This window comes from Octopus bimaculoides, chromosome 10, assembly GCF_046866305.1.
Source record: "Octopus bimaculoides isolate indiv1 chromosome 10, ASM4686630v1, whole genome shotgun sequence".
Classification (NCBI taxonomy): Eukaryota; Metazoa; Mollusca; class Cephalopoda; order Octopoda; family Octopodidae; genus Octopus; species Octopus bimaculoides.
This window is the reverse complement of record NC_142937.1, coordinates 31,666,196-31,694,003: the sequence shown is the minus strand read 5'-3', so window position 1 is coordinate 31,694,003 and position 27,808 is coordinate 31,666,196. Positions and strand designations below refer to the sequence as shown.

At 35.7% G+C, this 27,808-nt stretch overlaps 3 protein-coding genes and 1 long non-coding RNA gene across 5 annotated transcripts in view; 1 reads left to right on the top strand and 3 right to left on the bottom strand.

The window, feature by feature from the left end:
- Positions 1–7,765, bottom strand: part of LOC106873963 (UDP-N-acetylglucosamine transporter SLC35D4 homolog) — a 40,842-nt gene extending 33,077 nt beyond the window's left edge. The window contains exon 1 of the mRNA XM_089358530.1: positions 7,706–7,765. The gene's annotated coding sequence lies outside the window, so the exon portion shown is untranslated. The remainder of the gene's footprint in view (positions 1–7,705) is intronic.
- LOC106873964 (uncharacterized) lies at positions 69–12,854 on the bottom strand. The gene is made up of 2 exons (XM_089358531.1): positions 11,849–12,854; positions 69–4,037 (listed from the first exon to the last, which is right to left on the bottom strand). Exons 1-2 carry the CDS (start codon positions 12,849–12,851, stop codon positions 2,833–2,835), a joined length of 2,208 nt encoding a protein of 735 aa, XP_089214657.1. The 5' UTR covers positions 12,852–12,854; the 3' UTR covers positions 69–2,832.
- Positions 12,855–13,329: 475 nt separating this feature from the next.
- Positions 13,330–20,737, bottom strand: LOC149133519 (uncharacterized). The gene is made up of 2 exons (XR_016243379.1): positions 20,282–20,737; positions 13,330–16,593 (listed from the first exon to the last, which is right to left on the bottom strand). It is a non-coding gene; the product is annotated as an uncharacterized LOC149133519 (long non-coding RNA).
- A 47-nt stretch (positions 20,738–20,784) lies between these two features.
- On the top strand, positions 20,785–25,213 carry LOC106873962 (uncharacterized). 2 transcript variants are annotated; one of them, XM_014921504.3, is made up of 2 exons: positions 20,785–20,908; positions 22,017–25,213. In XM_014921504.3, the coding sequence occupies exon 2, from the start codon at positions 22,384–22,386 to the stop codon at positions 23,833–23,835; it is 1,452 nt and encodes a 483-aa protein (XP_014776990.2). In that variant the 5' UTR covers positions 20,785–20,908; positions 22,017–22,383; the 3' UTR covers positions 23,836–25,213. The 2 variants fall into 2 exon arrangements, with proteins under 2 accessions (XP_014776990.2, XP_014776989.2); XM_014921503.3 differs by having other exon boundaries at positions 20,840–20,978.
- Positions 25,214–27,808: the final 2,595 nt, after the last annotated feature.

The following is a 27,808-nucleotide window of genomic DNA, read 5'->3' as shown; positions in this document are numbered from 1 at the left end:
ACTATCCCAAAATATATTTATTTATCCTGATGTTACCCCCATGATCTGAAAGGAAGAAAATCAGATTCTTTGAATTCAAAAGGTTTATTGAATCTATTTATATGGACAATACAATTATAAATATGGAAAGTATAAAACAAATGTGAAATAATAAATTAATATCCACATTATGAAACAAAAGGATTTTTCTGGAAACTTTTTCATTTCAGATTTTGGAGGATGTTTCATTTTTGTTACAATTACATCAAAATTGGGACATTTTGATGCCAGAGCAATTTGGATACAGTCTTCAAGGTCCAACCAATTTCTCTGCTTCATTTTTATAGTGGAAAATCCTTGTTTACAAAGGTAGGTTGTTGCAAAAGGCAACAACTTTTTGATTGCCTCCTCATGCAATTTTGAAAGCCTTTGTAGCAGTTGACATCCAAAAAGTTTGTTTTCAAATTCAATACATGCTTCATTATTGGATTGAAATTCAAGTGTCTCTGCCAACCCTTGAGGCCTTTCACATTTAAAGGGATCTAGAACCCAACTGACAGTATATAAATCAAGATCTAGAAAGTAATCAGAGAAACACTCTTTAAAATCCTTGTTGTCGTCAAAAGTAATATTTTCACAATCTTCCAAAAATAAATGAGTGTTGCTAGAAAAAAATTTCTATCCTAACAAGAAACACGTTTTTTTATATAATTTTACGTATGTCTAATGAGTCCATATTACCCCCAAGAATTTCATTTTTATCCCACTTGGGGTAATTTACCCTGGTTCACGGATCCCTGCCCCATAGGACCTTCCAGTTGTCCTCTACGCAATGTCTTTAACTCCTCCATTTTATCAAAAGCTTCAATTAGAATGTCTCTAAATCTATCAGTTTGTTGGGGCTTTTAGTTTCCACATCCTTCTCTCCTGAATTAACTTGTTTATCTGAGTCCCAACTCTAAGTCTGAAGTCACTAACCACTAACCTATGTTGGGTAGTACATTCTTTGCCTGGGAAAGGCTTTGTGTTTACAAGCATGTTTATTCTGTTTTCTGGTGAGAATGTAGTCAATCTAGCTAGTGTGCCTTCCAGATTTGCAGGTGATCAGGAGACTAGCTGGTTTCCTAGTCACTGTTGCAGAGCATCAAATCAGTTACATCACAGAACACAATTAGCCTTGCCCCCCACCACTCATCATTTCTGAAGCCAAAGCTATAATTTCCATACACACCATAAAATCCATTGGATTGCTGCCCAACAAATTGGAGTCACTAGCCACAATAAATCAGTCATACATTATCAAGGTTAAGTCTGCAAAACAACCACTAATATATTGGTCCTTCTGATCATCAGCCATCCCAGAGTGTGAAGCATAGGCAGAGATAACTTTTAATTGTTGATTTACTTAGGACTAACTTCAGTTTAACTACCTAATCACACACTCAACCTCAATTATTTTATCAACCCATTTTTCTGCAAAAGTATGCCTATACCACCCACTGTGTCACTGCTGCCTACCTAAAAGAATTTGAATCTATGTTCTTTGCCCATGAGGAATCTAGTAGAGCTTCCCTCTGTGTTTATTTTATCATTTTGTAATAATTAGTTTAATATTAAATCAACACAAGTACTTGATTTTTTCTTATTTCACTGACCCCAGAAAAGTGAAATGTAAATGAGATTTGAAATCAGAATATACCTAAATTCCACATTCACTATTTGATTAACTTCAATATGTTGTATTATTTAACCTCAGCTGTTCTGTCAAGGTCAACTGCCTTTCATCTTTTCAGAATTGATTAAATAAGTACCAGTTGAATACTAGGGTTAATGTAATTGACTAGCCCCTCACCTAAAATATGCTTTATTTACAGCTTACTTGAAGCCGTATTATTTATTATAGATATCATAAATAACAAAATCACATGTTAAAGTTATCTCTATTGATTTTCTATAGAAATTGTAGCCAGCACTGATTATAGAGGTGTGGCACTCCGTCGGTTACAATGACGAGGGTTCCAGTTGATCCAATCAACGGAACAGCCTGCTCACGAAATTAACGTGCAAGTGGCTGAGCACTCCACAGAAAATGTGTACTCTTAACGTAGTTCTCAAGGAGACTCAGTGTAACAAGGCTGGCTCTTCGAAATACAGGTACAACAGAAACAAGAAGAAAGCGTGAGACAAAGTTGTAGAGAGAGAGTACAGCAGGGTTCGCAATCACCCACTGCCGGAGCCTCGTGGAGCTTTAGGTGTTTTCACTCAATAAACACCCACATACACGGCCTGGGAATTGAAACCTCAAGTTTGCTGCCCTACCACTGGGCCATTGCACCTCCACAACTGATTATAGAAAATCTGTAAAGATAAACTTAACAAGTGGTTTAATAGCACTGCTAATACAGTAGAACACATACTCTCATCATCATCATCGTTTAACGTCTGCTTTCCATGCTAGCATGGGTTGGACGATTTGATTGAGGACTGGTGAACCAGATGGCTACACCAGGCTCCAATCTGATTTGGCAGAGTTTCTACAGCTGGATGCCCTTCCTAAAGCCAACCACTTTGAGTGTAGTGGGTGCTTTTACGTGCCACCGGCATGAAGGCCAGTCAGGCGGTACTGGCAACAGCCACGCTCAAAATGGTGTATTTTACGTGCCACCTGCAGAAGAGCCAGTCCAGCGGCACTGGCAATAATCTCGCTCGAATGTCTTTTTTGGTTGCATAATGAAATAGTACCCCTACAGTAATTATAACAAAATGTCATAAATGTAGGCTTTTATTATTAATAAAATTGCATATGAATGAATGACAGCTACATAAAGGTAGTTAAAGTTTGACTTTAGTAAATTAGCTTTCTGTATGAATAAGTATATGAGTATTTAAATGACCTTTTTTAAGGAATGATGTACCACAGATATCACAGTGATATGGTTTTTCTCCTGTATGAATAAATTTATGTCTAGTTAAGCCCCCATTCAGTGAGAATGATTTTCCACATATATCACAGTGATATGGTTTGTCTCCAGTATGAATGCGCTTATGTCTAATCAAATCACTACTTCTAGAGAATGATTTACCACATATGTTACAATGATACGGTCTCTCTCCTGTATGAATCCGCTTGTGAGTAGTTAAATCACTACTTGCAGAGCATAACTTACCACATATATTACAATGATATGGCTTCTCTCCTGTATGAATACGCTTGTGAGTTATCAAGGTACTTCCTTGAGAGAATGCTTTGCCACAAATATCACACTGATATGACTTCACTCCTGTATGAATGCGTTTGTGTTTAGTTAAGTCACCATTTCTAGAGAATGATTTACCACAGTTATCACAATGATATGGGCTTTCTCCTGTATGAATACGCTTATGCGTAGTCAAGTTACTTGTTTGTGAGAATGATTTACCACAGATATCACAGTCATATGGTTTCTCTCCTGTATGAGTACGTTTGTGGAAAGTTAAGGTATTTATATGAGAGAATGATTTACCACACAATTCACAATGATATGGTTTCTCTCCTGTATGAATGCGCTTGTGATGAATTAAGGAATTTCCTTGAGAGAATGATTTGCCACAGATATCACAATGATATGGTTTCTCTCCTGTATGAATGCGTTTGTGCTTAGTTAAATGATCATTTCGAGTGAATGATTTACCACAGATATCACAAGGATAAGGCTTCTCTCCTGTATGAATACGTTTGTGTTTTGTTGAGTTACTACTTGCAGAGAATGATTTACCACAGATATCACAGTGGTATGGGTTCTCTCCCGTATGAATATGTCTGTGATTTGTTAAACTACTTCTTGCAGAGAATGATTTACCACAAATATCACAGTGATATGGTTTCTCTCCAGTGTGTAAACGTTTGTGATTAGTTAAATGGTCACTTTGAGGAAATGCTTTACCACAGATATCACACTGATATGGTCTCTCTCCTGTATGAATCCGCTTATGAGTTGTTAAATTGCCACTTGAAGCAAATGATTTACCACAGATATCACAGTAATATGGCTTCTCTCCAGTATGAATACGTTTGTGAGAGGTCAGGTGACATTTTCGAGAGAATGTTCTTTCACAGATATCACAGTGATATGATGTTTTCCCCATGTCTTTCAGCATCTCATCAAGCAAACCAAGTTTTTTAGACTGTATTTTACACTCAACCTTGTTTTCACAAAATTAATTATAATTTTCCTTCTCTCAACATTATATGCATATTTTCCTTCTATTGTTCTTTATATTTTATTCCAAACAAATATTTTTGCTATATTTCCATAAACTGTGATATATATATATATATCTCAAGATCTGAAGATGATGCAAATTCTTTATTAATCCAAGTTTAGCTAGAAGGCAAGATCATCTTATAGACATATCAGACAGTGAAGCAGAATAATCTTATTATTAATGTCACTTATATCCATTCTGTATAATATCTTCCTTTATTTTTAAAAGACATCTGATGGGAAGAAATTCTTCAATACCAGTGTCATCTGATATTCTGAAATAATAGAAAAATAGCATAAGATATAGAAAAGTTTTCTGCATTTAGAGTACAACCGGAGAAATTTTAGATTTCAGTATTAATAAACTGTAAATATAAACAGTTATTTGATAGTCAAATCACATTATACAACCTTGTGTGAAGTCAACATATTTACAGAATACAGCACCTTCATATTAATTAACATTATTTATATATATTAAAGTATAAGATAACCAGTAACATTCTTCTCTCTCCAGAAACATCCTTTATTGTTAAGTGTTATTAAATACATGCAACTCCTTCCAAATGTGCTGAGTGCTACTTTCATTGGTTATTCTCACCCATGTGTGTGTGTATACATATACCTTTTCCACAGGTTCCCTGTGGAAGAGTTAAACCTGGAAGACATGGAACAAAGTGGTGAAATATGATCTTCAGATGTTGAGTCTCATGGAGGTGATGACAAGTGACCAAGATTAGTTGTGCTTGAGAAGACACATCAAGCTAATTGAAACTGTGGAGTGGTTGGCATTAGGAAGGGCATCCAGCCACAGAAACCAATCCAAAATAGACTGGAGCCTAGTGTAGCTCTCCACTTAACCAGCTCCAGTTAAACTATCTTACCCATGGTAGCAAAGAAAACATGCTAGATGATGACGATGATATACATATATTCAATTTCATATATAAATATACTCACATACAAATATTTATACTCTCAGACATATACAAATAAATGGAACACACATATATAACTCACTATGACAGTTATACATTGAGTTTCTGCTGTTTGTGACAATGCCCCCACACAACTTATCTTCTTAACTCTTCCCCACCCCTTCAGCACTCCCATGAACTTACCTGCTCACTCACCTTACCTAATACCCTATACCAGGAGTCCCCAAACATTTTAGACCATTGACACTTTCATGGAATCTTTGACCCCCAGGCATGTAAAATAAAATAAATGATAATAATAAGTAGATGTGCATTTATCAATCCCTTGAATAGTCCCATCAACCCCCAAGGTTCGATATCGACCACTTTGGAAACCCCTGCTTTATACTTGAGGGCTCATCCTCACATCTTCACCATTTTTCTTTCTTTCTTCCAACTGGGGTAGCCATGTATTTCTTCTATAAGAATCCACCTGTTTTCTGTCCCTCTATTATACTTATCCTCTCATCACCTGACACAAAGCACTTCCCTTAATTATATTTCCCACACCCCAATTAACAAGTCCTGTGTCACTAGTTACTAGGTGAACTTGATAGTGCAGATGCTGTGTTAAAGCACCAAGTACACTCTGTAAAGTGGTTGGCAGTAGGAAAGGCATCCAACTGTAAAAACCATACCAAAGCAGACAGTAGAGCTTGGTGCAGTCCTCTGGCTAGCCAACAGCTGTCAAACCGTTCATCAAACACATGCTAGCATGGAAAATGGGCGTTAAATAGTGATGATGATCATTTATGCTTTCAATGTATTCTTTGTGTTTGTATTTTCCCTTTTATTCAAAAATGTAATGTTAAAGTTTATCTAACAAATAACTTACATGATTTAAAGAAAATTCGGCACTGTCATGCTATAAGCTGTCAGAAGTGAAAGTGCTCACTGCTAGTGAAGTATCTGTCTGTCTGCCTGCCTGTTGCTGGCCTGTTGATTCTTTGGCTACTGACAGCTAATACCATGACTGGCAGGAGCGAGCTATATGTCTGTCTCTCTCTCTATCTATTACTCGAACGTTATTGGAACAAATTTGACACCTATATCCATGCGTTTGAAAACACACAGAGTAAACTTCAAACTTCATTTGTTTTCTATTTTGATAAATTCTCTCTGTTGAAAATTCGGGACCACTCTGCTTTAGTAGTACCCTTATACTCTGTGTGTTTTCAAACGCATGGATATAGGAGTCAAATTTGTTCCAATAACTTTCGAGTGATAGATAGATAGAGAGAGAGAGACAGACAGACAGACAGACATATAGCTCGCTCCGGCCAGTCATGGTATTAGCTGTCAGTAGCCAAAGAATCAACAGGCATGCAGGCAGACAGACAGATACTTCACTAGCAGTGAGCACTTTCACTTCTGACAGCTAATAGCATGACAGTGCCGAAAATTCAAGTGTCTTCATATTTGTTGTTGTACAGCACCAGGTTAATTCTGGTTTACCAGGCAGCATGACTAAAGGGATTTCAGACATATCCATCACATTTTTTTTCATACACACCGTACTTAGAACTATATTTATGATGTTCTATTTTCTGTGAATTTTACTGGTGATCAAGTGTTTCTTGAAACAGTATTTAAAGATCGAAAATATTTAATACTTTTTACTCTTTTACTTGTTTCAGTCATTTGACTGTGGCCATGCTGGAGCGCTGCATTTAGTCGAGCAAATCGACCCCAGGACTTATTCTTTGTAAGCCTAGTACTTATTCTATCGGTCTCTTTTGCCGAACCGCTAATTTACAGGGACGTAAACACACCAGCATCGGTTGTCAAGCGATGTTGGGGGGGACAAACACAGAAACATATACACACACATGCATATAGAGAAATTGGGGGTAGGGTTAAAATTTTAAAATGCCGATTTTTTTTGCAGATTCGTAAATTTCGCAGTCAAAAAAGTGGGTTTCTGTAGAAATAGAAAAACAAAACCGAAAGGGGGTGCGGTCCATGTTCCTTTACCTCCGCCCCAAAATTGTATATCAAATTAATGATGTCGAATCAAAACGAAAGAATGCCTTAATGATTTCCTCTGTCGAAATATGGCAATTACGTCCGAATATTTGTTTACCAGCGATGTTTCGAAAGATTGCATGTTTATCTATGAAATTTAACCGGTATAACAAAACATTCACTTTTAATGGTCACAATTTGGCATTGGTTGGCAATAAACACATAAATCGTAAACTATCTATGATCTCCTAGAAACAATCTTTTAATTCTTGTTGTGTTTTGGGAGGGTCAAAGTGGAATATAGTTAAAAAGGACACTAATATTATTGGTGAGTAGTGCATTCATATCCTCTACACTTATATATATATCAGTTTAATAATAGGAAAAGAAATTTGAATACCATCCATTTTTATGATTTCTGCTATTGTTGAAAAATGGCGATTATAAGCGAATTGAACCAATGCAATTTTCTCTCACTTCTGTTGTTGCCCTTATATTCACAATAATCGAAGGATTTGCAATTTAGTCATTAATACTTACGGAAATATTTCGCTAAGGACAATCTTGTCACTTGTGTTTCTGCTGAGAAACAATGCGCTCAAATGGAAGCGGAAATTACTACAGCGCATGCGCAGATAGATTAGTATTAAATTGCTGTTTAGTAATAGTGGAGGCGCAATGGCCCAGTGATTAAGGCAGCGGACTCGCGGTCATAGGATCGCTGTTTCGATTCCCAGATCGGGCGTTGTGAGTGTTTATTGAGCAAAAACACCTAAAGCTCCACGAGGCTCCGGCAGGGGATGGTGGCGAACCTTGCTGTACTCTTCCACCACAACTTTCTCTCACTCTTACTTCCTGTTTCTGTTGTGCCTGTAATTCAAAGGGTCAGCCTTATCATCCTGTCACGCTGAATATTCCCGAGGACTACGTTAAGGGTACACGTGTCTGTGGAGTGCTCAGCCACTTGCATGTTAATTTCACGAGCAGGCTGTTCCGTTGATCGGATCAACTGGGACCCTCGTCGTCGTAAGCGACGGAGTGCTGTTTAGTGGTATTTTGTTCGTCTTTACGTTCTGAGTTCAAATTCTGCCGAGGTCGTCCTTTTGAAGTTGATAAAATAAGTACCAGTTAAACACTGAGGTCGATGTAATCGACTTACTCTATCTAGTGCCCGGGTTATGTAGGGCTGATCGTGTGAATTTTCCGTCTTCACGTTCTGAGTTCAAATTCCGACTTCGCCTTTCATCCTTTCGGGGTTGATAAAATAAGTATCAATTGTACACTAGAGTCGATGTAATCGACTTATTCCCTTCCCCAAATTTTCTGGCCTTGTTCCAAAATTTGAAATCAATATTTGACTGGCACTAAGGCAGTGAGCTGGCAGAATCATTAGCACACCAGACAGGAATACTTAACGGCATTTCGTCCGTCTTTACATTATGAGTTCAAATTCCACCAAAGTTAGCTTTACCTTTCGGAGTTGATGAAATCGATTTATCTCCTGCCCTAAACATGCTATCCTTGTGACAAAAATTTGAAACCCCTGTTTGACTGGTACTTTATTTTATTCACCCCAGAAGGATGAAAAACAAACCGCATTAAAATTTTAAAATAGATCTTTTACTTGTTTCAGTCATTAGACTGCAGCTATGCTGGAGCACCACCTTGATGGATTTTTAGTCAAACAATTCGACCCCAGTACTTTTTATAAGCCTGGTACTTATTTTATCGGGGTCTTTTTGCCGAACTTCTCAGTTATGGGGACTTAAACTAGCACCGGTTGTCAGGCAGTGGTGGGAGAACGAACACAAACACTAAGGCATATACACACACACACACACATTCACATACATATTTATATATACAATGGGCTTCTTTCAGTTTCCGTCAACAAAATCCACTCACAAGGCTTTAGTCAGCCAGAGGCTATAGTAGAAGACACTTGCCCAAAGAGCCATGCAGTGGTACTGAACCCGGAATCATGCGGTTGGGAAGCAAGCTTCTTACCACACAGCCATGCCTGTGCCTAGATGGTAATGGAATTCCACATGTGCTATATGGCAAGCTCATGTGTGGTTAATATTTAACCCCAGGTCAGCAATTAATCGGGTTGACCATCAATCGGAGGCATTGGCATAATGAACATCCTGACCTTTATCCAAACACTAAGACAGCACCAATACGCTTTCACTCTATTGTGTTTTCTATAACACAGTTGTACTGTTTAAATAACAACACAGCTTATCTTCATACCTTATTAGAAATGTAAGCGATGATTTCAATACACAGTGTAGTCTTTAAATTTTTAACTTCAGATAAAATTTTTGAAAGTGCATTAATCAAAGGATTGCATTTTTATAAATTAGTTTTTCTTGTGATTCTCCTTCCTAGTAGTTTGTAAACTGAACATGGAATTGGAAAGAAAAAATATATTAAAATCAATATTTTAAAGGGAACTAATAAACACATGAAACAAGGGCCTAGATTCCAAATCGTGTAGGTGCAGTAACCAGGATCAGGCCACATCATGTCAAGCAACTTGCCCAAAATGTCACACAAATTAGCACCTTTGCCGGTGGCATGTAAATATACCCTGGTGTCACATAAATGAAATGTGCAAGTGGTACATAAAAGCACCCATTGCACCCTCAGAGTGGTTGGCATCAGGAAGGGCATCCAGATGTAAAAAAACCATGCCAAATCAGACTGGAGTGTGTGTGTGTATATATATATAATATATACACACATACATATATATATACATGCATATATGTAGTTGGAAAGTGTTTAAATTTTATTGTTATGTATACACAAATAAATTAAGTCATAGGTTATAATGACATACCATTATTTGAAAATCCCATCCCCCTTGTATTTGAAAATTGAGAAAAATCAATTTTCAAACATACCAACCGTCCAACCTATGTCAGTATGGAAAGCAGGCGTTGAATGATGACAATGATGATACACACGTACATATATAACAAATGCATAGAAATCAAAAGTAAACAGAAATATCTCATGTCAAATTAGTTTACATTTTAAAAATTTATTTATTACTTTTTCCCCAACAGTGAAAAAAATTACACAATCTTTTCTGCCCTCAATTATTCATTTGGTGCCATGGAAAAAGCACCTGTGCTGGTGCCATGTAAAAAGCACTCATGCTGGTACCATAGAAAAGTGCTTGTGCTGGTGGCACATTAGAAGCACCCAGAAAGGTATCCAGCCATAGAAACCAAGCCAAATCAGAATGGAACCTGGTGCAGTTTCCCAGCTCTAGACAAACCATCGAACCCAAGCCACCATGGAAAACAGGGGTGAAAGATGTTATGCAGTAGATAAAGAGACAAATAAGAAATTTGTACAGCACAGATATTTACAAAGAATAAATACATAAAAGTTGAATAAAATAAAACATGGGAAATGTTTCAGATTCTAGTTCACACATAGTGAAAATTACTGGCTGGGTAGAATTAGAGCATTTTGTGCCCTATCCACCTACTGTTGCTTGTACTGCACCCAAAGGCACTTGTTAACAACTTTTGACTTGACCGGAGTAGATAACCTCAAGTCTTAGGATAAAGCTGTTTTAGTTCATTCTAATGTCTGTATTATTTTTACCAAAACAACAATCTGTTCTTTGTATGTCTTCTATATTCCAACCTCAACAATGACTCATTTTTATATCACTAGAATATATATGGCACCACAAATGTGTGATTTTATTGATTAAATGATTTTTGAAAAATGCTGGATTTCAGTTCTTTCTTCTCCTCTGAGGAGCACAATTTTGATTTTGAGATGGTTATTCCTCCTCATCCATTTTAGTTGTCCTATAGTGTCATCTGTGCATGCATGTTATGAGTACTGTTTACAGTGTTGGTGTGTGTGTGCATAACAGTGGTTATAGTGTATTGGTGTGTGTGAGTATACCCGTGATTATAATGATAGTGTGCATGTATCTGTTGTTAGTGGTTATAGTGTGTTCATGAGTGAGTATACTCATGGTTAGTGGTTACAGTGCATTAGAGTGCAAATATCATACACTGTAAAATGTTCCTATTTTATCATGTAGAATAAAGCAGAGATATTTCTACATGTGTGGAGTAGACACCATCTGTTTCATTCATTAATTCTTTTGACAAAAATAATTGTCAGAAAAAATTATTATATTTCCACACAGAAGAGTATCAATATACCTACAATGCCAAATAAATAAAGAGTATCTTTTCTCTCTTCTGAAAATATGTCCAAAGGTATATTCATATGTATTTTGAAAGAATGTTTCTATTAAACATATCACACTAATATTGACACAGATGTGGTTATATAGAACATAGTTTTAAGAAGTGGTTATCAGACATATTTTTCTTTGATAGAAATAATTACAACATTCGCAGTTACTCTATGGTATGAAACATAGATGTCTATTTAAACGGATTCTTCGAGAGAATGATTTACCACAGATATCACAACCATATGGTTTCTCCCCAGTATGAATGCGCATGTGTGTAATTGAATAACTGCGTTCAGCAAAAGATTTGCCACAAATATCACAGTGATATGGTTTCTCTCCTGTATGAATGCGTTTGTGTTTAGTTAAACCACCATTTAAAGAGAATGATTTACCACAGATATCACAGCTATATGGTTTCTCTCCTGTATGAATTCGTTTGTGTCTGGTTAAGTCACCATTTACAGAGAATGATTTACCACAAATATCACAGGGATATGGTTTCTCTCCAGTGTGAGTGCGCTTGTGTCTAATTAAGTCACCATTTACTGAGAATGATTTACCACAAATATCACAGTGGTATGGTTTTTCTCCTGTATGAATACGCTTGTGTGTAGTTGAATAACTACTTTCAGAGAATGATTTACCACAAATATCACAATGATATGGCTTTTCTCCTGTGTGAATACGTTTGTGTTTAGTTAAGTCACCACTTCTAGAGAATAATTTACCACAAATATCACAGTGATATGGCTTATCTCCTGTATGCGTACGTTTGTGAGTAGTTAATTGACTTCTACCAGAGAATAATTTACCGCAGATATCACAGTGATATGGTTTCTCTCCTGTATGAGTACGCTTGTGGAGAGTTAAGGTATTTATATGAGAGAATGATTTACCGCACATATCACAGTGATATGGCTTCTCACCTGTATGAACGTGTTTGTGAGTAGCTAAGGAATTTCTATGAGAAAATGATTTACCACAAATATCACATTGATAAGGTTTCTCTCCTGTATGAACACGTTTGTGCTTAATTAGGTGATCATTTCGAGTGAATGATTTATCACAGATATCACAGTGGTATGGCTTCTCTCCTGTATGAATGCGCTTGTGTATAGTTGAGTTACTACTTGAAGAAAATGTTTTACCACAGATATCACAGTGATATGGGTGCTCTCCTGTATGAATGTGTTTGTGACTAATTAAACTACTTCTTGCAGAGAATGCTTTACCACAGATATCACAATGATATGGTTTTTCTCCTGTATGAATACGTCTGTGAGTAGTTAAGTGATCATTTTGAGGGAATGATTTACCACAGACGTCACATTGATATGGCTTCTCCCCTGTATGAATACGTTTGTGTTTACTGAGATTACCTTTATGAGAGAAAAATTTACCACAAATATCACAGGGGTATAATGATTCTTTTAACTCTTTTGGCATTTCTTCAAGCAAAAATCAAATCAAATCTTTAAGGTTTACACATATTTCATTGTATGTTCTTTCTTTATAGACCTGAATATATGGATATATTTCTTGATTTTGTTTTTATAGTTTATTCCTGTCAAATATATCAGCTGCTATATTTCTATCAACATGTGATCGTTGTTGATAACTGTTGACAGTTGAAAAATCCTTTGTAAATATGTCCAAGTTTAATTAAAATACATATTCATCATTCAAGACAGCTATGTAGACAAACATTGCTGATAACCTGACTCAGAAGAAATATGTCATAGAAATTCTTCCTCTGATCTTTTAAAGATAGTAAATATTGATGATCTGGGATAAAATATTCCTTACAGCCAATTTCATCTGATATTCTGAAATATGAGAGAAACAATGTAAGATGTAGAGAAGTAAAGATTGAATAGTAAAGATTTTTATATGTTTCTGTATAGATAAACTATTGATTTAAACATTTACCTGAACAAACTTTTTATTTATTTAATTGATTCATTTAAACATCTGTGTAAAGAAAGCCATAACAGAACATGGTACTAAATACTCTATTAGTAGAATGAAAATTTAAATGTTTTTCCGGATCTATTCAGTTTGGCTGCCAGTATCAATTCTGTTCAAATTGGTTTCATATTCAGTGTAATGATACACTTTTATAAGCTAATGAATGACATAAAAATTCATTTTCACTATAAATCAATAAATAAAGAGTTACTAGCAATTAAAGTTTGAAAATTTTGGGTAATTTTAGCCAATCGTAAGCTACAGACACATTCATGCTTGTTTCCATAGTAACAAGCAGAACCTGAGGACGCTTTTGTCTGCAAGAAAGCATGTTGACAAATATATTGAAATCACTTGTTTTACCTATCTGTTGACAATTGAGCATGTGAATTTATGAACTGGTCATCAAAATGTTTATTTTCTAAAAATATTTAATTTGTAAAGTGCTATTTTGTTTTTAAATAAATCTTTTAAGTTCGTGCTATCACATTGAATGCTTAAAACTACAAAATATGTGTTCTTTACTTGTTTTTATTTGTCATTGAGGTGGTCGTGCTAAAAATAACAGCTAAATGTTGTTTACTCTTTCTTGACAACACATGCTATTTTCAGGATGTTGACAAAATATGCAATCATGTGCAAATTGACAGCTTCCAAATCCTGTTTCCTGACTGGGTGAAAATGATCAAATTTGAACCTCTAACTTTTTAAAAACATTTTTCTCGAAAAAGAGAAATAACTCCAGCAATTCAGCTTGGAAAAGTATATTAATGTGCCAAATTTTAAAATTTTCAATAAACTTTAATTTTTGAAATGCTGGCAACCAAACCAAATAGATCCGTTTTTCCTTTTAAATCTTTTTGCTGTTTCTAAGAATTGAAAGATTTTATTCTAGAACACAAATTGTACCTTTAACATTGGTTTTCTTTCAAGAACTGATTGTAATATATGACTGGCTCCTGTGCTGGTGGCACGTAAAAAGCACCATCTGATTGTGGTCGATACCAGCCCGTCTGGCCCCTGTGCCGGTGACACATAAAAAAGCACCCACTACACTCTAGGAGTGGTTGGTGTTAGGAAGGGCATCCAGCTGTAGAAACACTGCCAGATCAGACTGAAGCCTGGTGCAGCCTCCTGGCTTCCCAGACCCCAGTTGAACCATCCAACCCATGCCAGCATGGAAAACGGGTGTTAAACGACGATGATGATGATGATTTCTTTCAGCTTTATCATTTTACACTGAAATGTATGAAGTTATGTTTCTGAATAGTCTCCCCATCCATGTTTGTGGTAACATATAATTTAGAGGAATATAACCCATATGTAGCCAACAAAATTTTTTATTTATTTATATTGCTCAGTAACTGATATATTTTATATGATGATAAAATGTAGTAGAAATAATGGCAAGTTAAATTTTGACGGTTTATGCATTGATTCTTCCCAATATTTTTTCTGCTCTTGACTCATTGTGCTGATTACTAACTGATTTTACAAGAGATAGGTAACGAATATAATCTATATCTATTTCATTTTGTGCTTCCTATTTTTGCTGTTTCAACTACTTTCTCGTCTCCCCCATAATATTTCTTCGGCCTGGTATACAAATAATTCTTTTTTCTTATTATTTTCAAATAAATGATTATCTATCTTAAGCATATATATCTGTTTTCGTCCAAAATAATTAAAGAATAGATAAACTGTTAAAGAATGAAAAACTTTTTACCTATGGTATATTTTTTAAATAGTACCTAAAGATGTTGAACCATTTGTACAAGTGATCCAGTTATTAATACACTCTCATCATCATCATCATCATCATCGTTTAACGTCCGCTTTCCATGCTAGCATGGGTTGGACGATTTGACTGAGGACTGGTGAAACCGGATGGCAACACCAGGCTCCAATCTAATTTGGCAGAGTTTCTACAGCTGGATGCCCTTCCTAACGCCAATGATCAAAAAATAAGTAACAATCAATTATTGAAGTCAATGGTATCAACCAACTTCCTATTCCAATTTTGAAGCCTTCAACTTATGCAAGTAACAATTACTGACAGAATTGTTAGCATGCTGGACAAAATACTTAGTGACATTTCTTCTAGCTCTTTATGTTCTGAGTTGAGTCGAAATCCTGCCAAGACAAACTTTGCCTTTCATTCTTTCAAGGTGGGTAAAATAAAGTACCAGTCAAGTATTGGGGTTGATATAATCAACTAACACTGTTCCACCTAAAAATGCTGGCATTGTGCCAAAATTTGAAACAATTATTATTATTATTGGTCAGCTTGAACAGGAATTTTTATTATTTCAAGTTTGTTTTTTATTTTTAAATCTGAATTTATTACTTGCTTATGTTATGTGAATGATTTTACAAAGCAAGTTTTTATTGTATTTAATAGATTTTTGCCAGGAAAGTAATTTTTCTTTATATATATTTTGGTTGCCAGAGCAGAGAACATGCTGGACAAACTGGATTTCAGGGGCTTGGCAGTCGGCCTGAAGATCAACCATACAGAAACCAAGTACATATGATCTGAGAGCATACCGATCATTCACCTAACAGTCAGTCGGAGGTGATGAAATAGAAGAGGTGAGCAGCTATATGTATCTCAGTCAAGAAGTGACTATGAGACGAGAGATAGAGAATGAGATCTCACGAAGGGTAAAACCAGGATGGAGAGCATTGAACTCAGTGAGGGATGTGCTGAAGGCAAACCTAGACAAGGCAACTTGTGTCAATCTTGTCAATAGCACAATCTTGCCAGCAATGCTACACACATGTGAGACTTGAGCCTTGACAAAGAGAGAACGACATCTGCTTATAGTGCAGAGAGCCATGGAAAGGTTGATGTAGGAAATCTTGCTAAGAGATCAGGGACAGAACTGGAGTGAATGATGTTGTTACAGAATACCACCACACAAAGCTACAATGGGCTGGTCATGTTGCAAGGTTTGCAGACAGTCGGTGGACCAGTGCAGTTGTCGAGTGGTACCCGTGCAAGCAAAAGAGACCACTCAAAAGATCTGCAATCAGGTTGGAAGATGATTTAAGAAAAATGTTTGGAACAATGTGGAAGAGAATGGTGAGAGCATGAGGAGAATGGACCAAATGTTGTGGCCAGCGGAGCTGACTTGGCACCAGACAGTCTGGCCAATCCAAGTGATGTTTTGGTTGAGCTTCATTCACAAGGGTGTCGAACCACAAGAGATAATTCCACCTAAAGAGAAAAATTAAAAAAGTAATTCTGCCTCTGAAAGTAAAATAATAGCAAACAAAATTGTTTTTAAAAAATTCTGAAACATTTTAAACATAGAAAATTTTTTATCTTCAGAAAAACAAAGATAAGAACTTTTTCAGCAACAATACAAAAACACTAATGCATATTTACAAAACCATACAAATCCATACATGGAGTTAGTTTTACCTGGATTGTCTTGAGGATTGAAATTTTAAATACAAACAATGAACAATCTGACGTGGACCAGTGGAAACATTACAATGAAAAGAAATGCATTTCCTTGCCTGAAAAGTATACTGAAAAGCAAGCAGGAAAAAAACTGATTTACCTTTGTCACACAAGGGGTGTGTGCATGCTTTTTTGATACTCCCACAAGAACAATTAACAGGAACGGTGGCTGACATCTGGACCACAGATTGACATGTAGAGATGCACAAAGCACACAGCACTGTTTGTCTGACATTCAGGAGTGTAGAAAAGTAGAATTTGTGTGCAAAACATACCCCAACTAAAGCTTGACCATATGCAGTATATGAAGCAGTGCAAGGCAAAGGTAACAGACAGGAATATATAAACCCCAGTTTATTGTTGCTTTTGTAAAGCAATATGGATAGGCATTTAGTTTACTAATAATAAGAAATTACATGTAGTTGGGAGGGGTCAGCATAGACTTCCAAGTCTTAATGACCTTCCAGAATCACAAAGCCATTTTGGAATTGTGCCCTATTGTGAATGCAAAAGACAGTATAGGGCAGAAAATTCAGTTATTACACTTGTGGCAGTGAAATGTACTAGAGGGCTTTTGGTCCCTGGATAAACAGAAAAAGATTGAGCAGCATCAAAAAGCTGCTGCTCTAGAAGCACCACCACTTGTATCACAGGTTGCAGCTTGGAAAATGGTAAGAGAAAAAAAAAAAAAGCAAGGTGGGGGATGGGGGTGAACAACAGGCCTTTCAGAAAGCTTCCAGGAATATGATGAAAAGGCTGAACTCTTACATGGCTTTATGGCTATCAGAAATGGCAATAAGGGATAGCCTGCATTGTTATAAGCTGGAAGTAACTTAGGCAACCAGTGTGGATGGAACAGAAGTTAATGCAATATAATCTAAAGCATGCAGATCAAATATCAGTGAAGCCCACACAAAAATGTTTACGAATGAGTAACATACTTTTGTCAAGAAGATATAGGTCCATTCTTAGATGAACCAATTCAAAAGATGCTCATGAATGATTTTAATGATTTCAGGAAATATAATGTGTTGGCAAGAAAGTAAACTCGTTTTTCACAAATAGAGTTACGATTTTTTTGAATGACTTTTGTCAGTGTTATGACTTTTTTTTTTTTGACATTTGATATTTAGCTGACTTTAGAAGCAAATTGTGCATAATTTTGTTTACAGCTGTTAGTTCAGTGTCAATTTCAACATGGAGTGCAAAAACGAACATTTTTGCCGTATTTTGCTTTTTAATTTCCGTAAAGTAAGAAAGCTGTTGAGGCTTACAAAGACATACGTGAAGTTTACGGTGTTGATTGCTTAACAGGACACACATGTCAGAAATGGTTTAAAAAATTCTTTTCTGGAAATTTTTCACACAAAGTTAACCAACATTCTAGTCAACCTACTGAATCTGATTGTCACATAACTGTGCGAGAGATTGCAGAGAGGTTAAATATATCACACACAACAACTGAAAATCATTTAAAATATCTTGGACTTGTTAAGAAGCTCGATATTTGGGTTCCACATAAATCGAAAGAGATTCACTTAACACGAATCAATATTTGTGATATGCATCTGAAACACAATGAAATTGATCTTATTTTTGAAACGAATCATCACTGGTGATGAAAATTGGATTGTCTACAATAACATCAGTCAAAAATGATCGTTATCCAAGCATAATGAACCAGCACAAACCACATTAAAAGCTGGATTGCATCACAAAAAGGTTATGCTGTCAATTTGGTGGGATGACAAAGGTGGTGTGTATTTTGTGCTGCTTCAAGGAACCAAATGATCAATTCAGATGTTTACTGTCAACAACTAATGAAATTGGAGGAAGCAATCAAAGAAAAAGGGCCAGAATTGGCAAATCATAAAGGAATCATACTCCACCATGGCAATGCTAGACCACACATATCTTTGCTAACTTGTGAAAAATTATTGGAGCTTGGTTTTGAAATGATGTCGCATCCAGCATATAGCCATGACCTTGCACTTGCTTTAGTTTTTGGTTGATAAGGACCAGAAGTTTTCTGACCGCGGAATCACGAAGTTGCCAGAAAGATGGCAAAAGGTCATCGAACAAAGTGAAAAATATATAATTGATTAGTTTATTCTTTGTATGAAAAAAAAATTACTTTTAATTCACACTAAACGACCGAAATTACTTCCTTGCCAACTCAATACAATGTCAGGTGGGCAAGAAGAAATGTAGAGGTGGGTCATTACCTGTATATAGGCTAGGTAACCATAAATGTCCTGATGCCACAATTTTATATTTTTCTGTTGTTTTTATCTCAATTCTTAATCTATCGTGTTATGTTCTCATCCTTCCTAACGTTATTATATAACCTTGTTCAGCTCCACGTATATAGTAAAAACACGTTCTTTAATGCATTTTATTGTATCTCTCCAGCCCTTGTGGCTAATAAAGAAAATATTTTTAATATATTTTTTGTTTCTACTTTCGATGATCTATAGTTACTATTTAGAAATATTTTAATTGTTGTTGACACGGACGTAGCCAAATATCATATTGGTTTCATTTCAGTTTAAATTGGCAAGCTGTTAATTTATGCTTTATAGATTCTTGTTAATTAATGACCAGGAATTGATCAATCCTTCGTGAAAAAGAAAAAAGCTACCCATTTGAGTGGAGGTATATCTTAAACAGCTTAATGTATTTTCAGTGTTAAAAATTGATTAATTAAATATTTCTTTAAATCAAGAGATTTGGATTATGGAAATGAACTATATTTTAAAAGGTCCAAATGGCAATATAAATAAAGACGGTAGGCTGAAAAAGAAGGAGAATGACGTCGTCTACTAATACCGAAAGACTGCCGGATTAAATTATTGACCATTTACGCCATTTCATTACAATTGTACATAACCAGCTTTCCCAGTCGCTATTGAGTAGCGTGTCAACACAAATGAGTAGATCTAGCATTACAATCATTACCATCTAATCCTACTGTCGGATATTTATATTTAATGGGGATTACAACGATAACTCCTGTACCCAGTTCTTCCTTGCCTACATCAGCTACACTATACCTTCTCAAAATACATATTTTTGGTTAAATAACTGAAAACTATCAGAAATGTTGCTATCAAAGTCAGGACACAGTTAATAACGTGGGTATGATATAGAGTAGTATAAAATAATACATTTTGTTCTTTATTACGAATTCTACAATCGTTTAAGTAAAAACTATAATTTATTAACGTGTTCATTTAATTTAGAATACAACCAGTTTCTATATCTAGTACATTAACCATTGAGGAAAATTTAGTAACCTCAAGCAGTTCCAGAGACCGACACATTAAGACTCAGTCCTAAACAAATAAATATGATCAAATGTAAGCTGTTATTCATTGAGCAACTCTACGACAAAGACACGGTATAATTGAATGATACAATGTTAAAGTGAGAAATATACCTTATCAGTAGAATTTCGTTGACAGAAACGGTACAGATGTATGTAGAACTCGCAACCTTCCTGCAAGTACCACAGTTAAAGGAGAAAATACGACGGACTATGTTAATTAACAGGACCGGTGTTCATTGTCTGATGCTTGATTTCGTGACGTCATGAAAACATATTTTCGTTCTGCGCTGGTGATGGTAATTGCGAGAACTCATTTTTGTTATATTTCTAGAATATCTATAAATTTCCTTTTAATTTGTATATATAAATTTATACACGCATTCTTTTACTTGTTCCTGTCATTTGACCACGGCCATGCTGAAGCACATCTCTCATATATATATATATATATATATATATATACACAGAGAGAGAGAGAGAGAGAGAGAGAGAGAGAGAGAGATACGCGCGCACATATAAATATATACATATATATATACGCGCGTGCGCGCACACGCACACAGAGCTTTATCACCTGACCAAAGCTGACCAATGAAAATTTAATAATTCATCTTCTGCGGTGTGTTTACCTTAGAAGTGACTTCTATCACCATTTCCCATTTGTATTAATTTCCTTTTATTACTTCTGCATACATCAGTTTTCTCCACTTTTTCTGTCTACCAAATTCCACTGGCGAGGTATTTTTCTCTTTTTAATACGTTATCATTCCCCTTATTATACCGTGAGGATTACTACATGTTATTACTTGTGAGTAAACTGTTTCTGTGAATTAAATTTTCCTGTCCCTGAGTGTGTAACAATACATCTTCAATTTCAGTTGCTAAACAAATGTTCCATATCTTAAACCAATTAAAATATAGAGAACGAAGATCAGGTTGCTTTTTCTCATTTTAACCGTCATTAATCACTGAAGTGAAATATACATACTAGATGTTGTTTTTTTTTTTTTTTTTTGTAATTAATATAATTTCTTCGTTCAAGATATTTTTGCTTGATCTGCCATAAAAATTGTAGCATCGGTGAAAACAACTTTCTGATCAATCGGTTCACGTTTCTGGAGGTACAAGAATACTAACCACTCACTATTCTGTAGCTTAACAATGTATGTAATGTTACACAGTCAGAAAGAGTAGATGCTTGTCTGAGGTTGTATGCTGCAATTTATTTTAGGTTTTTACAACAGATTCTGGAAATGAAATAGTGAAAAGAATGTACTTTTTTTTACTGGTCTCCTTTTTACTTGTATAGTTACTCATAACAATAAGTTATCTATCAATTGAAATGAAGTAGACGAACGAATATAGACAGGAATTTGATCCTTCCAAAATCCAATTTTCTTAACACCGAATTTATAAATTATCAGTTTAGCAGGGGAAAAAAGCCACAGTTAACAAGGGAAGAACAATTAGAATATTTTAAAATCAGAAAAGAAGGAAACAAAGCATTTAGGCGATCTTTCGGTACTTAATATTGAAAGAGATTCTATTAATTGGATCATTTTGTGTCAATGAATCAAATTTAGATAAGTTGCTTGGAATTTTCAACATATTAATAAAAATATTAGCTTTAATCTGTTATGGTTTTATGTAATGTACAATGGTGGGGAATAAAAGCTTTTTTAGATTCTACAAGAGAAATGTCATAGGCAAACAGATAACGTTCCCACTAGTTTATGTAATTTCAGTTAAACGTTTATATCTACAGCTTATTAGTATAGAAATGCAGTAAATTCTTGTGTTGAATCTCTACTTTATTCTCTGTATCTCCGTTTCTCTCATGTTTCAGAATATCAAATGACATTCGTATCAAGGAATACTAACTTTAGACCAAAGGAAGATGTATTATGAAAGAGATGTAACCATGTTTATACATATCTATGGTCGATTTACTGTGAAATATTCTGATATTATCAACATTTTTCTGCTTTGCTGTCTGGAATAATGATTTTGCAGTCGAATTAAAGCTGAGCTAATTTGCAAAGGAGTTTACAAACATCTTCAGAGATCATCAAACATCATGTTGGAAATATTGCAGCTGATACATTTGTTATGAATAAATTATAAAAACAAAAACAAATATATTCACATATTCTGGTTTATGAAAAAAGATTATACCGTAAATAAATTTAGTGCAAAATTTTTTCCATGAAGAAATGCCAAAAACATTAAAAACATCATCATACTTCTGTGATATCTGCGGTAAATCGTTCTCTCAAAAAGGTAACGTCACTAAACATAAACGTATTCATACTGGAGAGAAGCCCTATCAGTGTGATGTCTGTGGTAAATCATTCCCTCAAAATGATCATTTAATTACTCACAGGCGTATTCATACAGGAGAAAAACCATACCACTGTGAGATCTGTGGTACTGCATTCTCTGCAAGAAGTAGTTTAATTAGTCACAAACACATTCATACAGGAGAGCACCCATATCACTGTGATATCTGTGGTAAAACATTTTCTTCAAGTAGTAACTCAAATATACACAAACGCATTCATACAGGAGAGAAACCATATCACTGTGACATCTGTGGTAAATCATTCACTCGAAATGATCACTTAATTAAGCACAAACGCATTCACACAGGAGAGAAACCTTATCAATGTGATATCTGTGGCAAATCATTCTCTCACAGAAATTCCTTAGCTACTCACAAGCACATTCATACTGGAGAGAAACCATATCGCTGTGATATGTGTGGTAAATCATTTTCTCATATAGCTAGCTTAACTCTCCACAAACGTACTCATACAGGAGAGAAACCATATCACTGTGATATCTGTGGTAAATCATTCTCTGGTAGAAGTCAATTAACTGCTCACAAACGTATACATACTGGTGAGAGCCCATATCACTGTGATATTTGCGGTAAATCATTCTCTAGAAGTGTTGATTTGACTAAACATAAGCGTATTCATACAGGAGAGAAACCATATCACTGTGATATTTGTGGTAAATCATTCTCTGAAAGTAGTTATTCAACTACACACAAACGGATTCATACAGGAGAAAAACCATATCACTGTGATATCTGTGGTAAATCATTCTATGGAAGTAGTCATTTAACTAAACACAAACGCATTCATACTGGAGAGAAACCATATCCATGTGATATCTGTGGTAAACCATTCTCTAGAAGTGGTGACTTGACTAAGCATAAGCGTATTCATACAGGAGAGAAACCATATTGCTGTGATATCTGTGGTAAATCATTCTCTCTAAATGGTGATTTAACTAAACACAAACGCATTCATACTGGAGAGAAACCATATCCATGTGATATCTGTGGTAAACCATTCTCTAGAAGTGGTGACTTGACTAAGCATAAGCGTATTCATACAGGAGAGAAACCATATCACTGTGATATCTGTGGCAAATCATTTTCTGAAGGAAGTTATTCAATTAGGCACAAAAGGATTCACACAGGAGAGAAACCATATCATTGTGGTATCTGTGGTAAATCATTCTCTCAAAAAGGTCACTTAACTACTCACATGCGCATTCATACAGGAGAAAAGCCATATCATTGCGGTGTCTGTGATAAATCATTCCCCCAAAAAAGTCACTTAACTGCACATGTATGTATTTACATGGAAGAGTAATTTCACATTTAGTGGATGTTAAAGGACATTCTGTAGTAAAATTATTTCATCTAATCATGCATTTATTTATACAGGAAAGAGAAGATTGTAGTTATATTTTGTGTAATCTCTACTATAAGAAGATAACATAGCATTGTGTTATTTTTAATAAAAGCATTCTTCCAGGATATTCGCAAGAATTCCACCTCACATATTTTCAGAAGATAGAAAAGATACCTTTGATATTTGACATTGTTGGTACACTCATAAACTTATTCAATGTTCAGTGCACCATATGCACTACTTAATTTTTGTTGTTCAAATTATTTTTCTCATAAGTATAATTGTTAATGTTTTGAATATTGACACTTTCTTGTGGAGTAATCAAGGAACATTGTCAGGAAAAAAATTGTGTGCAGGAATGTAACCAAGAATAGGTAGAAAAGAGGATTTTTTAAGAGTAACTAGAGAGAGAAAAGAGTGTATGAAGTTGGAAACTGTGGTTGGGGTGATAGTGTGTAATAAGAAATGAAAGACAGTCCAGGAGTTATGATGAGAGGTAGGATATGAAATAAAGGAGAGACACTGGTAGCAGCTGCATGTTTGTATGTAAAAGAGGACAAATGATGGATGTAGAAGTAGTGTTCAGAGTGTGGTGGATGTCAGTAATTAGTGATCTGGGGTAGAAGGAGTATCAGTGTACAAATTTTGAGGTAATCATCATCATCGTCGTTTAACGTCTGCTTTCCATGCTAGCATGGGTTGGACGATTTGACTGAGGACTGGTGGACCAGGAGGCGACACCAGGCTCCAATCTGATTTGGCAGAGTTTCTACAGCTGGATGCCCTTCCTAATGCCAACCACTCCGAGAGTGTAGGTAATATTAAGTATTAAAGGAGAACATGCATGATGGTAAGAATGACCTGAGGGAATGCTTGCTGTAACACAGGAAGGCAAATGGGGAGGTACACCAAATACCAACAGATCAAATGCAATTCCTCATTACTCTGGCATTGTGATTGGGGAGAGGCACTAGTGGCAGCCACGTTTGCTGATGAATGTTGAGTAGTTGTAGAAATGGTTGGTGTGACAGATGGCATGGTGCAGTGAACAGGGACGGGAAGCAGCAGAGAGACTCAGCAGGAAAAATAGGTTGAATACTCCAGATATATGCATTATATATCCCTGCCTTTATCACCACATTTTAATGTCTGTTTTGTCCTGTTTGTGTGAGAAGACTTTTTTCATGAGCAGAAACATCTTGAACTCAGTCTTAACCACTTTGATCCAAGTCTTTCTTGCTCTCCTTCCTCCACAGGCTCTACTGACTTCGAGTTCACTCTTATACAAATGACACCATATTTCTCTCAAAATATCAAAATTTGACATGAAATGCAACTCGACGTTTTTCGTTTTCATTTTAAAACTGGCTACATAAATTGGCTTACATTCATTTTCTGTTTATTGACAGATCAAATGAGTAATTTATCACTTTTTTTTGGTTGAAAAACTCTTTCAGCAGCCTTTAACAGTGGACTGAGGGGAAAGAGTTGGTAAACAAGAATGGATCGAGATGTTTGTTGGAGAACCACGCTAATTGCTTAAGAGTGAAATTTAGGATTTCTCCATTTACAGTGAATCGATTTTGATAAAAGTTTTCCCAGCTGGTTTGCACACTATGGTAACACTATTGTTATGTTTGCATTATTCTGTGTAACGTCCTTTCTTTTTTATTTCCAATTCTTCAGTTTTTGGGTGAACCATGCTAATAGCTTTTGAATGAAAATAGCCCATCTAGACATATTTTCTTTCAAAGAATGAAGGGTAATAATGAATTATTTAGCCACATGAGCGCCATTTCGATGGATAACTTCAAAAACTCTATTAGGCATGGAATCTGTTAATTCTGCCTCTGTTCCAGCTTTGATGATTGCCCATAAGACATCTTTTGATGTAAATTGGCATCCATCAGCATAAACATCTTGTTTAATGATGGACCAAAGATTTTCAATAGGGTTGAGATCTGGAGATGCTAGCAGCCACGTCTTCAACCTTTCACCTTTTGTGTCGTAAGACCCTAGGAATGTGTGTCATCTAGCCAGGGATCCAAGACTTCTTCCAGTGGGTGGCTGGAGTTACTTTAACCTCTTCAAGCACCCTGACTGGGCCAACAAGTCTGTCTCTAGTGATACCAGACCACAACATGACTCCTCTACCCTGTTGGTAACACTCATCTCCAAAATAGACCTGACCATTTGCCAAACCTTCTGGTTCATCAAGGGTTGCCCTGGTTTTGTCAGTGAGCAGAACACTCATGTCTAATGTCATATTCTTTTGGGCCCATTGAAGCCTCACTCTTGTCAGGAGGCAGTTTCAAGTGTTCTCACACAGAAGCCATAGTTCAGAGGATGAGATTTCTGGTGGTTTTCAGTACACGAGGAAGTTCAGAGGTGGAGAAAATGACTTTGCTTGTTCAGGTTTCTCATCTAATTTCCAGCCAATATTCCTTAAATCCCTAGCTGTTACAGTCTTGGCTGTCCCACAATTGGATCGTTTCTTCCTTGGCACTTATGTGGCTAAATAAGTCATTATGTCAGTAAATGTTATAATATTATTATGGTTTTCTGTTAAATATATACTCAATGTATGCTTAATATGTACCATTACCCTTCATTTTCTGGAAAAAAAATGTCTAGATGGGCTATTTTCATTCAAAAGCTATTAGCATGGTTCACCCAAAAACTGAAGAATTTGAAATAAAAAAGAAAGGATATTACACAGAATGAAAACTTAACAATGGTGTTGCCATAGTGTGCAAACCAGCAGGGAAAACTTTCATCAAAATTGATTCCCAGAAAACCAAGAAATCTTAAGTCTCACAAAGCTATTAGTATGGTTCTGGGTGTAGTGACTACATATAGCTGAGTAGGACTGATGTAGCTGATGTATATACTGGTGTAGTTGGGAGGCAATTCTTGTTCCCCTAGCTAGCTCTCAGTTACGAGAGCAAAGTAGTTTACCATAAGTATTGGTTCAAACAGGCAGAGAAGGGGGGGGTGATTGGAGAGTAGTGAAGTGGCCAAGGAAATATTGGAGAGCCCAAGAGACTGATGAGAAGTAACTGTAAATGATTTAATAACTATATATAACATGTACACAAATACCTGATGATTACATAATCTTCATTGTCATCACGAAACAGGTTAGACAGTTGTAGATGTTAAATCTTTCCTTGGTAAAGAATGCCATCCAATGTAAATCAGTGATTAGTGACTTTAAAATAAAAACTAGAAGGGAGACATGGAAACTGAAAGAATCTTCAATTGGTATAAATTTCAGGCAAGGTTTGATTGGCATTTATGAGAGAAGGAAGTAGATAATAAAATAGTAGTGGATGGGTTGAGCTGTGAAAGAGACTGGAAGGAGACAGCAGAGAGCAGAACCCAGAGGCTAGAAGAGAAGATATCGGGTGTATATTTTTAAAAGAAAAGGTAAAATGAGAAGCTGTTGGATGTGGAAGATGCATGGAGAAAGGGAATCTACTTCAAGGAGTCAGTGTGATTTAGAATGTGAAGCTAGAGAAAGCAGATGGTCCATGAAGAATAGTTGAGATTCATAAAATATCTGAAGAAAGGTACAGGTTAGACTCTTAAATAGCAAGATAATACAGGAAAGTGTTACACTGGTATAAAAGTATTATTTTCAACTTATACAAGGGCAAAAGAAATGCACTAGAGAAGGGAAATTACAGAGGAATGAAATTGTTGGACCAGGTTACGAAAATTATTAGAAGAGTTACAGCAAACTGTTTAGGGACAGAACTAGTCTATGCAGTTTGGATTTTGTGCCGGTAAGAGATACTATTAATGCCGTATTCCTAATAATACGATTGAGAAAGTAAGCTGTTGTATTTAGCATTCATTAACCTAGAGAAATGCTTTGACAGTTTCATACCCTAATGTGGTGGTTACTACATAAACTTTTTTCTACTCT

Bases quoted from the DNA above. Each gene is read 5' to 3' on its own strand.
- LOC106873964 (XM_089358531.1), bottom strand. From the start codon at position 12,851: ATGCCAAAAGAGTTAAAAGAATCATTATACCCCTGTGATATTTGTGGT. The intron at 4,038-11,848 runs GACACAAACGAA...GTCACCTGACCT, and splicing joins TGTAAATGGTGACTTAACCA to CTCACAAACGTATTCATACT.
- LOC106873962 (XM_014921504.3), top strand. From the start codon at position 22,384: ATGCCAAAAACATTAAAAACATCATCATACTTCTGTGATATCTGCGGT.